This window comes from Amblyomma americanum, chromosome 4 (assembly GCF_052857255.1).
Source record: "Amblyomma americanum isolate KBUSLIRL-KWMA chromosome 4, ASM5285725v1, whole genome shotgun sequence".
NCBI lineage: Eukaryota > Metazoa > Arthropoda > Arachnida > Ixodida > Ixodidae > Amblyomma > Amblyomma americanum.
In genome coordinates this window covers 203381847-203394991 of record NC_135500.1, presented here as the reverse complement: position 1 = coordinate 203394991, position 13145 = coordinate 203381847, and the positions used below count along the sequence as shown (strand labels likewise).

The following is a 13145-nucleotide window of genomic DNA, read 5'->3' as shown; positions in this document are numbered from 1 at the left end:
GGCATAATATGCTCGGGGCATGTAATAGGGGCAAAAACAAGAGCTTGTCTGCATTCGTCAGGGTGCTCTATCAACACCCTGAAATCAAAGTTTGTGAATTTTATTGCCAGCTTTTGTTATTCGCAGTTGCATTGCATTTTGTTAGAAATAAAACAAATAGTATAATTTTTCGCTTTCTCTATCTTTTACTTTTTTTCGCTACTTACGAGTTTGGTAGTTTAGGACCTGGCAACTGTGGTGACTGTGGCACTGGTAGAGTCTAGCCACCCTAGCACTGGTCACAGAAGCGGCGGAGCCTACCTTGGCGGAGCTGCGAAGCCTAGTGACAGCGCTTCACCGTAGCGTTTCTATCTCCGTTAGTTTCTGTTAGAAATTGGTAAGTAGTCGGCTCTTTTTAAAATTCAGATGTATTCTGACATGCAATTTTAGTGATGATTGGGATCAATAGACTATTTCAAATATTTGTCTCAGCGTACTTGTTCGCATTTTACTCAGACGTCTGCGATGACTTTCAGAATAACCAAACGTTGAAAATTTTAATATCTGGCTTCTGTATTGAACATGCTTTGTATTTCTGATTAGCATGTCATACCTCAGTGGCAGTTTATCGTATTAGTGCTCTGCATAAGTGGATGCTGGCGACATTACGTAATCGTTCGAATGTGGAACCCGAGTGCATTCGAACCGACATCTCTGCGGTCCCTGTTCACAGTGACGCAGTTTCTTTGTAATTCGATTCAGGTAAGCTGTCGGAAACGATGAGCTCTTCCGAGGAAGTGTCATGGATATCATGGTTTTGCGGACTACGGGGGAACGAGTTCTTTTGCGAGGTAAGTTGGCAGCGTTTCGTCAACCTTGGGTTGTCGGTTGGCTCGGGTGACTCGGCAGACGGCTCGGGTTACTTTCCTGCGGTTTCGTCTACCTTGGCATATCCTGCTAACACGTTCTGCAATCCTGTCAGTCGTATTTCTCGTGAGACGTTTCCTCTTTATTTGGCTGCGCTCTTGAGGTGGTGATTTATTGATACAGTAGCGACAAGAAGGTAGAGACGCTTTTTGAAGTTATTTCAGTAATTTAGATAGCTTATTTGCGAGGGGTTTTCCAGTTGACGATAGAAACAACTGCAGAGGTGCTGAGACATGAAAATAACGTGATGGAATGATGCGACAAAGCTGTTATTGTTGTGCCCTATTTTATCTTTCTTTTTGCATTTTTGATAGCGAGACACCTGTGATTTAGCATGTGTGTGTTTTTAATTCACTCTTTCCAGTACGATTGGCTCCTCAGGAGCAGCACTGTGGCTTTATGCTGTATCGTTGCTGTGGCTGTATTGTAAAAACGCATTGCAGATATGCATTGTTATTCTTATAATGATTGCAGACCATAAGGGCCAAGTTTTTCATGCTTATGGCATTTAGAATGACTTTAGTAAGCAGTGCATTGAATTCTTAATTGAAAATGTGCCTTCAGCTATTCAGCTGGTGCCTTCCAGTTTTCATTTTAGTGCACCATTTTGGATAGCAAATGCACTGGCATCTTCCTGACCTGCACAGGGCTTCACATCCTATGGTGTGATATTTGAAAGAGCAGTAAGAAATTACTTAAGAATGCTGCTGACCACAGTGCTACCTGTTTAGCCGCCTACCAATGAAGCAATGTCACATTGCTGCCTTTAAGCACCATTACCAGTTCCGCAGTTTGAGCAGCTGCTTCGGTTGTCACAGCCAAAAGCGCTTGTTGGGAACATTTAGCAGTTGTCACTGAACAGGTGCCACTTTTCAAGCTGCTGCTAGGTGAACCAGTGCTATTTACAATAAAAAATAGGCCCTATATCAGTTTGCTGGTGACGTGTCATTTGCAGGTTGACGAAGACTACATTCAGGACAAGTTTAACTTGACTGGCTTGAGTGAGCAAGTCCCTCATTATAGGCAAGCTCTGGACATGATTCTAGATCTTGAGCCAGGTATGTCATTAGAATTCATAGTATGCCTGTGTCCTTTTCTTTTGGCACGCCTTTTTTTCTTGGGTTATGCTCCTAATTGAATGTTCTCTCTCATTGCACATAGTATGATGTAACATCGTACTTTCGTTCAGTTGCTTTGACCTTGTGGTTGGAGCACAGTGTGATTACTAGCGTTGCTTCACATTTTTCTAGTTGCATAATTGTTGTATTTCCTGTCAGTCCATATCACAAGGGTAGACATTACTCTGTTTCAGCTACATAAATATTCCCCATTACCAATGTGGCTAGATCGGCATTGTGTCTTAGAGTGACATCGTAATGTTGTCCCTGTTGGCACTGTAAAAGGGCTTAATTCCTTGTTGAAAGGCTGTTCAATGACTTAACTACTGTTTTTGGTAATAACAGGTTTTGTATAGATGAGTGTCTTGGTAGTGTTATTGAGGGCTGTTGCACTGCATAAAACTGACTCACTGCTTTCCCACATAACAATTTGCAATTGTAGATGACGAGCTGGATGACAACCCCAACCAGAGCGATCTGATCGAGCAGGCAGCAGAGATGCTGTATGGTCTCATCCACGCCCGATACATTCTCACAAACCGGGGCATCGCTCTCATGGTGCGTTCATCGGTTCTGCTTTTGATTGTAAAATTGCTTCTTGTTTAGATTTTATAGTCGGGACTAGCTGCTCACTGCATTGTGAACAGAATACTCTACGATGCAGCTTACACATATTGAAGGTCAAAGAATGCACATTTTTCCAGAGTATAACTATGTGAAGCATGACGAGGATGCTTGTGTGCGACAAATTAGAAAGCATGGGATCAAACACAGCCTCACATCACAGTTTTGGATGTTCATTCTTTGTGGAATGTAGCTCACCTTATCCTTGTGCGCATTTTTCTTGCTGTTATGGCATTGAAGATTACGAAATGCCCAGCTGCCAGTTGTGACAGTGTAGCTAAGCCAGCTCAAATCAACCATCCTAAAAAAAAATAAAGACAAGTGTGGTTGCAACCTTTGCTGGAAATACTACAGGGGAAGGAAATTGTTATTTTTATCAGGGCAGAGTAGACGAAATAAGGTGTGTATGTATGTCATTTTCACAAACCTTTGATGAAGCAGCGGTGAAGCTGGAAGGGCTGCTGCTAGTGCTTGAGGTTAGTTGCAAAAGCTGGGGGAGGAGGCCTCTGGATAGTGTTATTGCGCAGTCACTGGGACTGGTCATCTTTCATTGTTCAGAGCCAAAATGGTGCGTGTGCCAGCACCAGTTTCGCTGGTGAATAAAAAGGATCTTGTAGCGTTGAACTGAGGCTGATGTTTGTGCTAGCCTTACCATTGTTGTCCTCATCATGAATGCATGTGTAGAGTAAAAGAGATTTGTCTTAGTAATGTATATAAATTAAATTGTATAATAACTTGCATTGTGCATATATCTGGCATTGGGGGGACACAATCTCACTGGAGCTGTTTGTTGTAAGAAATGAGAGCACATGCGCCTCTCTTGCAGTCTTGCATTCTGAGCTTAAAATGAAGTTGCTAGCCTTCCTAGGAGCTTTTGCTATCAGAAGCAATGAGGCTGCAAGACCATTCCATGCTCTGTTGTACACGTGTGAATGTTACACTTACAGCTTGTAATCAGCTGAACTGCATCAAAAGAGATAACAGTTGCATTAGAATTTGCTCGGATTATGATTAATGGTTTTATTTGCAGTACAGTCGTGTCACGTTAATACGACACCTATTAATTTTTACAACTTGAATTGTGGACAGTTTTTCCGGGTCCCAAATTCTTCCATTGCATTTACGCCTTGCTAATATGGAAACTAGTTGTCTGCACAGGGGACAGGGTGAAAATGTGCAGAGCTCATTGGGGCACATGTATTTCTGTCTGGTTAATATGGACAGAGATGAGAACATAATTTCAAGTGTCCAAACCTGATGTTTTCTTTCCACTGCTTTGAAAGCAGGACACTAGCAAAAAGCATTGTGAAAGTGCAAATGCTTCAGTGATGGCCCTTTTTTTTGTGCTTTTATGTTCTACAGGGTGTCCAGCCAGCTTTCCTTACTATTTGCCGTGTTGTATGGATTTATGAGAAGAAAGCTCACTGCAGCTTGTGCAATGTTGAAAGCCACATTAAGCAGCTGTCAGCTACTGAGCACAGATATTCACAAGCGGTTCATGGGATGTGAACGGTTATAGTAAGAAACTATCATGCCTTGAGACGCTATCACACGTTTCATACACCACTAGCCACTTAAAACTGCACCGTATTATTTAAAAAGATAATGGCAATCACAATAATACTTTTGGGGCTCCCAAGATTTTTTTCCAATTTCCACTTCACTGCCCACCACTGTGCACAGAAGCAGACCTTAATTAGTGTTTTTTTTCTTTTCTTTATATTTTGATTAGTGTTTTTTTCTTTATATTTTGTTGAATCGGGGAAGTTGTTTTATAGACAATTTTGCTCCGGAAACAAAGTGTGCATATTAACGAGGCACAACTGTATATGGCTCAAGGCAACTAGTTGGTGGAGTATACAATGATCATTTGGAAATGAACATACATTCCTGCATTGAAATTAGGGCTTGAAAGGGTAATAACCTTTTGTTCTAGTCAGAAGTGTTTTTCAAATTTTTTGTTGTAAAAATACAAATATGCAGTGCTTTATAGTAGTTTGTTTCACTTGCAAGCCAGTTTGAGAAACAGATTTGGTTTGCATTTTATTTGATTAACAACGTGCTTGATTTCACGTTCGTTTTGCCTGTTTGCTTCCAGATTGAGAAGTACCAGAATGGCGACTTCGGCTACTGCCCACGGGTGTACTGTGAAAGTCAGCAGATGCTTCCTATTGGTGAGTTATTTGAAATTTCATATTGGGGTCACAGGTCTCACTTAAATCTTTTTCATCTTATTAAATCTTATTTTTTCTCTAGCTTTTATTTGTGAATACACAGTACTTCTCAGAGTGTCCTTCATAATGGAGGGAGTGATTCCTGTTGCATACATTTTAATAGTAAAGCTCTCTCTCCTGCTACTTGTTGTCCTGAGAACTGAAATTTTTTTTCTTTTACTCATTGGCTGCTTCAGAGCAGCCTGTTCTACATTCTTCTGAAAGATGTGTTTACTTGTGTTTACTTGTATCTGGTTGATGAAAGGGATTAACATTGTGATTGGTGAGGCCTACCAATTGTGCATTGTGTGACAATGATTGGCAGTGGCTGGTTACAAGACAGTAAGACAATGCAATTGAGCTTTGACCATCTGGCTGGGTGTCATATCATTGCCCATCACCTTCTGTATGTAACTTTAGCTGCTAGCTTTATAAATAGAGAATAGTAAGGTGGGAGAAACATTTCATGCTTTGGGTGCTCGGAAATGACATACACCAAGCGCATATTGTGCCCTGTTGGGGCGCCAGGGCTTTGGATCCCACCGCTGCCACCAGTTGTTATGTGTCGGGTAGCAGGACCGGCTGTTTTGATGCAAGGTAGCGTTGTTTGGCCGGAGGAGGGATGAGGAAGGATGGAAGCCGACATTTGGGAATATGAAAAACACACACGGGTTTACTGGCACCTAGGGAAACATATTTAGATATTTTACGAAAGAAAGAACAAACAGTCAAGAATTAAAAGTTCATAGCTTCTAGCGACTTGATGAGCCTTGTCGCCAAGGCCCAGAGCAAATGTTCGTACTCAGGACTCTCGTTGAATACACTGAGGCTCCACCCCTTTCACCACACAAGACACAGATCGGAAGAGTCGCCACACATAGCACGCGGAGCCCTGAAGGAATGGGCGAGGAGCATTCGAAGGTCCGAAGCTGTCAGTCATGGTTTATTTCGGGAAGTGCCGTTGCCCACTCCCCTTGGTCATCTTGTCTATGGTCGGTCACGTCTTGCGAGGAAACAGACAAAGGGAAGGTCATCTTTCTCCCCCCTTCCTAAGCGTGGGAAAGATTCCGCAGGCAGGTTCCCAGTACATCTTTTTTTTCGTGGGGTCCTCGTGGGGTCACTGATCTGACGAAACTGCAACTACCACGTGGTCATCGCGGTCGATGAATCTTCACTTTAATCACCGGTGCGGATCCTGTTCATAACAGCACCCCCGCCGCCAGACAATACGTCCGGAAGATGAGCTGCTCCTACGCAGCTCGGTTGACTGGACGTGCGGGAATGGGCTCTCATTGCGCAGTCCTCCAGGCCTCTTCTCTTCCTGGTGTCTAAAGTCCCTCCTCATCGTGGTGTCCAGCTCAGGGAATTTCTCTGCGAGGCGAGGCAAATGGAACCACAAAAGCCAAGCCACATACAACAAAAGCAAGTGCTGTCTGTAGCCCACTCGTCCCGCCAGACCTTCACCAAATCAAAACTGATTGGGCTGCAGATATTTCTCTAAAACCCTTATGAAATTAAACTGAATTTTCTCCAAACAAACACGAAGTGTGAACCGGATACAAGGTTCAGGTGTTTGGACCTCTCCAAAGAGGTGCCATCATCCGTGACACTTCAAGACAAACGGGAAATATATAATTGGTTTGGAATTGGTCGGCAAGGTGGAAACGATTTTGGACGTTACCCGGGCAGGGTGGAATCCACAAAGAGGTCAGATCGAGACTTCCAGTTTTGCCCCAACCTATTCTCAATTTGTGACCAGCATTATTGCGGTCTTCCTTTCTCTCCATGACAGCAAACGCTACGACACCTGCCGTAAATGCGCAAAACTTCCATACTTGACACAGCTTAAAACGTACTGCAAAACTTAAATACTGCACGTAATCTTACTTGCAGACCACGTACCAAAGCTCACAAAATTAAAGTTCATCAGAGCACGAACAGAGCTCGTTTCCCCTACACAGCACCACGCAATACTTAGCTACTTTACAAAACAAACATTTTCAAAAACCACATCGCTGAGTGAAAATCAAAAAGTGTACAGAATCCACTCAGGACGAGGAGGATTCAGAGGTCTGCTGCTATTTCGTCCAAGGCTGTCTGTCACGGTTAATTTCGGGAAGCGCCGCTGCCCTCTTCCCCGAGGAAACAGACAAAGGGAAGGTCATCTGTTCCCTTCCTAAGAGCGTGGGAAAGATTCTGCAGGAGGATTCCCAGCACATCTTTTTTTTTCGGGGTGTCACCGATCTGACGAAATTGCCGCTACCACGTCGTCATCCTGGTCGGTGAATCTTCGCTTTGATCGCTGCCGGTCGATGAATCTTCGCTTTAATCGCCGGTGTGGATCCCGTTCATAACAACCCCCCATGTCAAAAACCCCCATGTCACGTCTTTCGGTTGTGTTGGGAATGCAGCGATTGCAGGTCAGTACATGGTCAATGAGTTAAGACGCCCTGAACGTTCTCTTCATCGGAGCGTTCAACGCATTGCTCATAAATTGGAATTGCATTCTGTCCAGGAATTCTGAAAAAGCTACCATCCCTAAAATTTGAATAGCCCGTTATTGTATTAATGAATGGCTCAACCTCTATTTTTGGTGACCATCTGTCCAGGAATTCTGAAAAAGCTACCATCCCTAAAATTTGAATAGCCCGTTATTGTAATGAATGGCTCAACCTCTATTTTTGGTGACCAATGCTGTGAACAGTATGGTTCTGCGATTAAGACAAAACTGAAACTGAGGCAGGGGGTGGTAACAAATGGCAGCACCACTCTTGTTTCTCATATATGTCCTACTCTTAACATTTTCACCTATTTATGCACTTAGCCAACCATTCCAAATAAGCTGCATTGAATTTGGCAAGGGCAGGCAGTTTGCTCACAATCCGGCAGGCAGGTTGTGATGATGTCACAAGGTCACGTGACCTTTCTCAACTAGTCGGGGAGTTTCAAATTTGGCAGTGCTCTCTGATTTGGCAGTTGGGCTCACGTGACGCTGATGATTTCAACAGGGAATTCACCATTCAGGCACTCTATTTATGGGCCTGAGCCTGGCCTGGGCCCGCAACTTCAAGCTGCGGTATGGCCCAGGCCCCGCAAGACTGCACATTTTCTGACTCCGGGCCGAGCCCGGTCTTTCAGGCCAAGCCCAGGCTTTCAGGCCGGTCCGAGCTCATGTAGTTCTCTTGTGCACTGCATACAATGGGCAGAATTTTGGATGTTCTGAGCGCTCTCGAGCACCACTGCGGATGATACAAAGCACGAGCCGCGAAAATTTCTTTGAAGCTGAAGAACTTGTTTGACTATATTGAGGTTATACATCACAGTTGGCTAGTTTACGATTAGAGGGACAGTTTTGCACCAGAACTTTCCTTCTATGAAGTAGGAAACTGTGGCACTCACAATGTGCTAATATCTTCGAAGGTGGAGTCTTTCCACGAGGCTTATGGGAAGGGTAGCTCTGTGGTATACAATGGCTACCGTAATGATGTTTAAGCTGCCGAACCAAGTGTTTGGTTATGGACATTTTCTTAGCTCATGTCTGCTGCTTTACTTCTACCGGTGGTTGGGAGAGCTGGCACCAAAACTGAATCTGTGATTTTTTCCCACTTTTCTTGGTTGTCAGGTCTTTCGGACGTTCCTGGAGAAGCAATGGTGAAGTCCTACTGCCCCAAGTGCATGGATGTGTATGGGCCCAAATCCTCGCGTCACCACCACACGGACGGTGCCTACTTTGGCACTGGCTTCCCTCATATGCTGTTCATGGTGCACCCCGAGTACCGGCCCAAGAGGCCCACCAGTCAGTTTGTGCCTCGGTAAGTCGACGCTGTTTCTACCGAAAATGAATGCATACCAACTCGTCCAACTATCCATTCTACTTCCTTCAAGTACTCACCTCAAGGTCTCTCGAGTTACACTCCTCAGAATATTCCTTTTAATACTGCCTAAACATGGTTCAAGTCTCTTGTAGAAGTTCCTTGCGGCTTGGATATCTTGATGAAACTTTTTCCTAATTTCTGTTCCTTGTCTTGATCGCTTCCAAGTGCGTTACTTTTCCAATTGGGGCAGTCATATAGCATGTCATTTGTGCACTTGGGCAAGCTCTCTTGAGCCTTTTATTCTGAGCAGCCTAGCAGTTCAGTCACTTCTGTTTAGTTTCATACAGACGTGAGGCAAAAAAAAAATCTAGTTAACACAAACCATCCAACCTGTACACAATGGTTAGTAGGAACTCCAGGAGTGCCCCATCCACTGGCATCCATTCCACCCTAGGGCATCTTTATAGCCAGTACATTATTAACTGCAGCTTCACGGCATATGTTACCTCAGCTGCTTTTTGCTACAGTTTGGTGTTTTCTTTTTGTAAAGCAGTTTTCTAGTGCCGATGACAGGAATCTGTTCTAACACATATTCAGCATTCCCAAAAAATGTGCTGCACCATATTTTATGATCCCTAATGTTCACTGTGCAATTTTCATCGACAATCAGGCCACTTTCCGCAGACGCCCGATCAGCAGAGCCTAATGTGTTCGAATGTGCGTCCATGATGCCCTCCATGAAAATTTTCGCACAGCAGCTCAAAGAGGGAGGGGTCTTGTTACCATTCTTGACCGTTGGCAGGCTTCTTATGCGGCTTCGGTAAAAATACATCGTTTTGTGCTTTTTCGGAGGCTTGGCGTTCCATGGTCATAGAAGCCTGAACCCAGAACAGTAAAACACGAGACAGGCAAACATAGCTAGCTGAGCGCAAGAGCAGACGCTGTGCCATCAGCTCCAGTGCAAACTCTGCCAGTTGCTAGGGGCAACCCTGTAAGAGGCCAATCCAAACACGGGGCAGTCACATGGCGAGAACTTTAAACTTCAGCTTTTTGTGTGTTGCTCTGCGTGTAGAATCAAGCTGAAGTGTCCTGTTTAAGGATGAAGAAACAAGCTTTCTGTCGAGATCAAGATAGCGCTGCTCGGTTGCGGCAACGCAAAAGTGCAGGGCTTCAAAAAATGCTGATTTTTCCTCTGTTGCAACACCGTGATGGACAATAAAACAAATTTTTTGGGCTACTTCACGGTAGATTTCAGTTATAAAACTTTAAAGAGCATTCGAAACGAGTCACAAGATTGGATTGTTGGATGTTTCGAAAACTTAATTTTTCTACACTTTTCGCGATTTGAAAGCTGCTTTAAGCTACAGGTACTTAAAGAGCAGCCATAGAGATCGAGTTCAATTAACTTAAAGACGAATGTGTGAAACTTGCAGGGAAGACTTGTTATGTCTTTTTGGGCTAGCATCTGAAATGGTGTCGTAGTCGTAATTATTGAATAAGGCCGCGACTGCGTTCAGGCTTTTCTGCAGTGCCCAGCGCCTGGCAGGGGCACAGTGATGATGTCATGTGCAGTGGCGTTGCATTTCCAATGAGGAATTGTTTTCTTGAAGGGAGAAGACCAATGCCATCAAAGGTGGAGCCCACAAAACATTTGGCGGCATTGGTCGATGCACAGCAGGATGTGGGAAAAGGGAGGAGAAATCTTTGTTTTAAGCAACAACGGTGTCACCACCAAGCTTCTCCGCACTTCTGCGGCATAGTGAGGAGAAGCCTGAACATTTTTTGCAGCTTTATTCGGTGATTGCAGCAGCCTTTTAAATGGTGGCACAAAGGTACTTTGAATTTTTATTTAGAAGCTTCATACATTCCAACCGTTGCATTTCGACGAGTTTTCAGATAATCATTTTTGCTTCTCATTAAAAAAGCTCATCCTTCAAGAGTATGGTGCAATAATGTTGACACAGACACTGTTCTTTGTTGACAGCGACGCAATGCATAACAACACAGGTTCTGCACTGAGAAACCAAATGAAGACTTCATACTGCTCATGTGCAATCTGTTGAGGCAGCAACATGCATCAGATCGCGGGGATTTTTCAGTGACTGTCACATGCCAACGCCACTATGCCATGTTTAGCAAAAAAGGATTTTCACTGACGCTGTGGATTTTCACTCGCACTATGGATTTTTTTGCTCGCGCTGTAGATATTTTGCTCACACTGAGTTTCTCGCTCACGCCAACGATGCCAGGTTTTCTGTGACACAGGACCTTTATTCGATCGCCTAAAAATTTAACTTAATGCAGTGCCTTTGTTATCGTCCGTGAGACCTTTGTCCAATGTATTTTGTGTAACTACGAAACCCTTCGCAAACGAAGCAAGCCTTTTGTGACAGATAAGAGGCATTTGTGGCTTCAGCTTAAGGCATATTTCTACCCATCTCTTGACCTGAATTCCTGAGCAGTGCATATTTTTCAGTAAATTACTCTTTCTTGCTCTCTGTGCAGCCTGTATGGCTTCAAGATTCACCCACTGGCCTACCAGCTACAGCAGCAGGTGGCAGCCAACTTCAAGGCCCCCATTCGTAGCATGAACTACGGAAATGGCAAACGTTGAGGAACATGGGCCTATTCACCTCCCTGCATTTGTGTCGCTCTCTTTGTTAAAAACGCTCCCCAGAGCCGCCACGCTGTTTGTCGTCGTCCCTCACCCCTTTAGTCCCTTTCTCTGTATTGTTCTTTTTGTCACATGGTTCACCTCATGTTGAGAGGTTGCTCCATTCACAAACCTGGTTTTGTTTCGAAGCTCTTTACGTAGCGTCTCAATGCCATCGCATCTTTTGTTTGCTACGGGAGGTCACGGCTGATTATGTACATTATGGCTGGGCAGTTGTGGCAGCCATCCACAACTTCCCAGCAGCCATCTCCAAGTGCAATCTCCCTGACTCGAGAATATGGTCTTGTTTTGCCCAAACGTCGACAGTGATGAGTTCAGCTGTTTTGGTACCTGAGTAGTAGTCAGGTTTAAGTCAACCTTTGATAAAATTTTGTTCATGCCATGCACATTGTTCACTTCTCATGCATGGAAAGGTAAGAAGGTATTGCATGCGAGTTGACAACTTGTTTTTGTTCTGCCATGGATCCCTGGCACAGACGGTGCTCGCTTTCTTCCACACCAGTATTTTATTCAAAATTGAACTACTTTCTAGTTCTGCCTTCTGCGATAAAAGCAGTAAATGGAGGCTGCAGCTGAGGCATGTTAACTTTGACTGGCTCTGAGCAAAGGCTTAGAGCCAGTCTTGGTAACATTTTAGTGATGGTTAATCTGCATGGGTTAGGTCAAGCATTTATTTCAGATAAGAATGCCACAAATTTTGCTTATGGATAGCTGCTGTGCAAGACCACAGATGAACGGATGGTTCATCATATACATTTTGATGTTGGCCGTTCTAAGATGTGTTTCTGTTAACGAACAGGTGAGCACATATGTAGTCTGAGATTACGTGTTACCAGTTATGCGCGCTAGTACTGAGTTGGCGTGTTGTATTTTTGATCCAATTCCAAGACTGTCATCTGTTCAGGGTCAGCCCTGCTTTCATTTTGAAAGCTTGGTGGCTGTCATGTTCCACAGAAGTGCTCTTGGACTGCACCTTCTCTGCACTCAAAGTGGAGTTACCCGCCAGACAAGAAGCACTGTTATTTGGCATATGACTGTTGTAATCTTGAAAATATTATCTACAGCCTTGCTATGAGCCTGGGTTTGAGTAAGTTGACGTAAGTTGTCTTGGTTTTAAATCTTGATGCATTCCCAACATCAGATGAGCACTTTAAGGATTTTCCCTGTGGAGCAGTTTTTTTCTGAGTGTATAATTGAGATTTTTTTTAGTAATGCTGAGCAGTAACTGAGCTCAGTGTTTTGTGTATGTGACACATAGGTACATCTGGCTTCATGTGACTTGGGAATCATACTGTATGTAGCTTACAAACTTGATCTGATGTCTTCGTAGATGACCATCTGAATCCATTTACCACTAACGTCTGCTTTACCAAATGTGCTGCCTGTAATGAACTTAGTCCTCATTATTTTTTGTATTGACATCTGTTGTACAGAGCCTGTCCGTGTGTGTGTGGTTGAAAGTGAAAAGTGTGGCTTGTTGTAAGGGACGTGCGAATAAATTTTCAAACACAATTCGGTTACGAATATGAAAAGAATGGTTCTTAACATCGAATCGAATATTGTGCAGTAAAAAAAAATCGTTCAGCGAAAGGTTAACAGGCAAATGTTTTATTTATTCATTTTTCCTTATAGTGTATGGGTTTTTGCAACTGAAATAGAACAGGACTGGCTGAGCAGCATATGCAAAAACATGATGTGCATAGAAATGTATATTTCTTTATTAGGCGGCATAACAGCATGCAACCTGTAATGTGGCTGTACAAAATTAAATTCATAGAATGACACTTGACCAGCG

The 13145-nt window shown here is 43.7% G+C and overlaps 1 protein-coding gene across 1 annotated transcript; it reads left to right on the top strand.

The window, feature by feature from the left end:
• The first annotated feature begins 263 nt into the window (after positions 1 to 263).
• On the top strand, positions 264 to 12860 carry LOC144129119 (casein kinase II subunit beta-like). Its single transcript, XM_077663037.1, has 7 exons — positions 264 to 376; positions 742 to 830; positions 1862 to 1964; positions 2467 to 2582; positions 4747 to 4822; positions 8484 to 8673; positions 11182 to 12860. The coding sequence occupies exons 2-7, from the start codon at positions 759 to 761 to the stop codon at positions 11288 to 11290; spliced, it is 666 nt and encodes a 221-aa protein (XP_077519163.1). The 5' UTR covers positions 264 to 376; positions 742 to 758; the 3' UTR covers positions 11291 to 12860.
• The last annotated feature ends 285 nt before the right edge of the window (positions 12861 to 13145 follow it).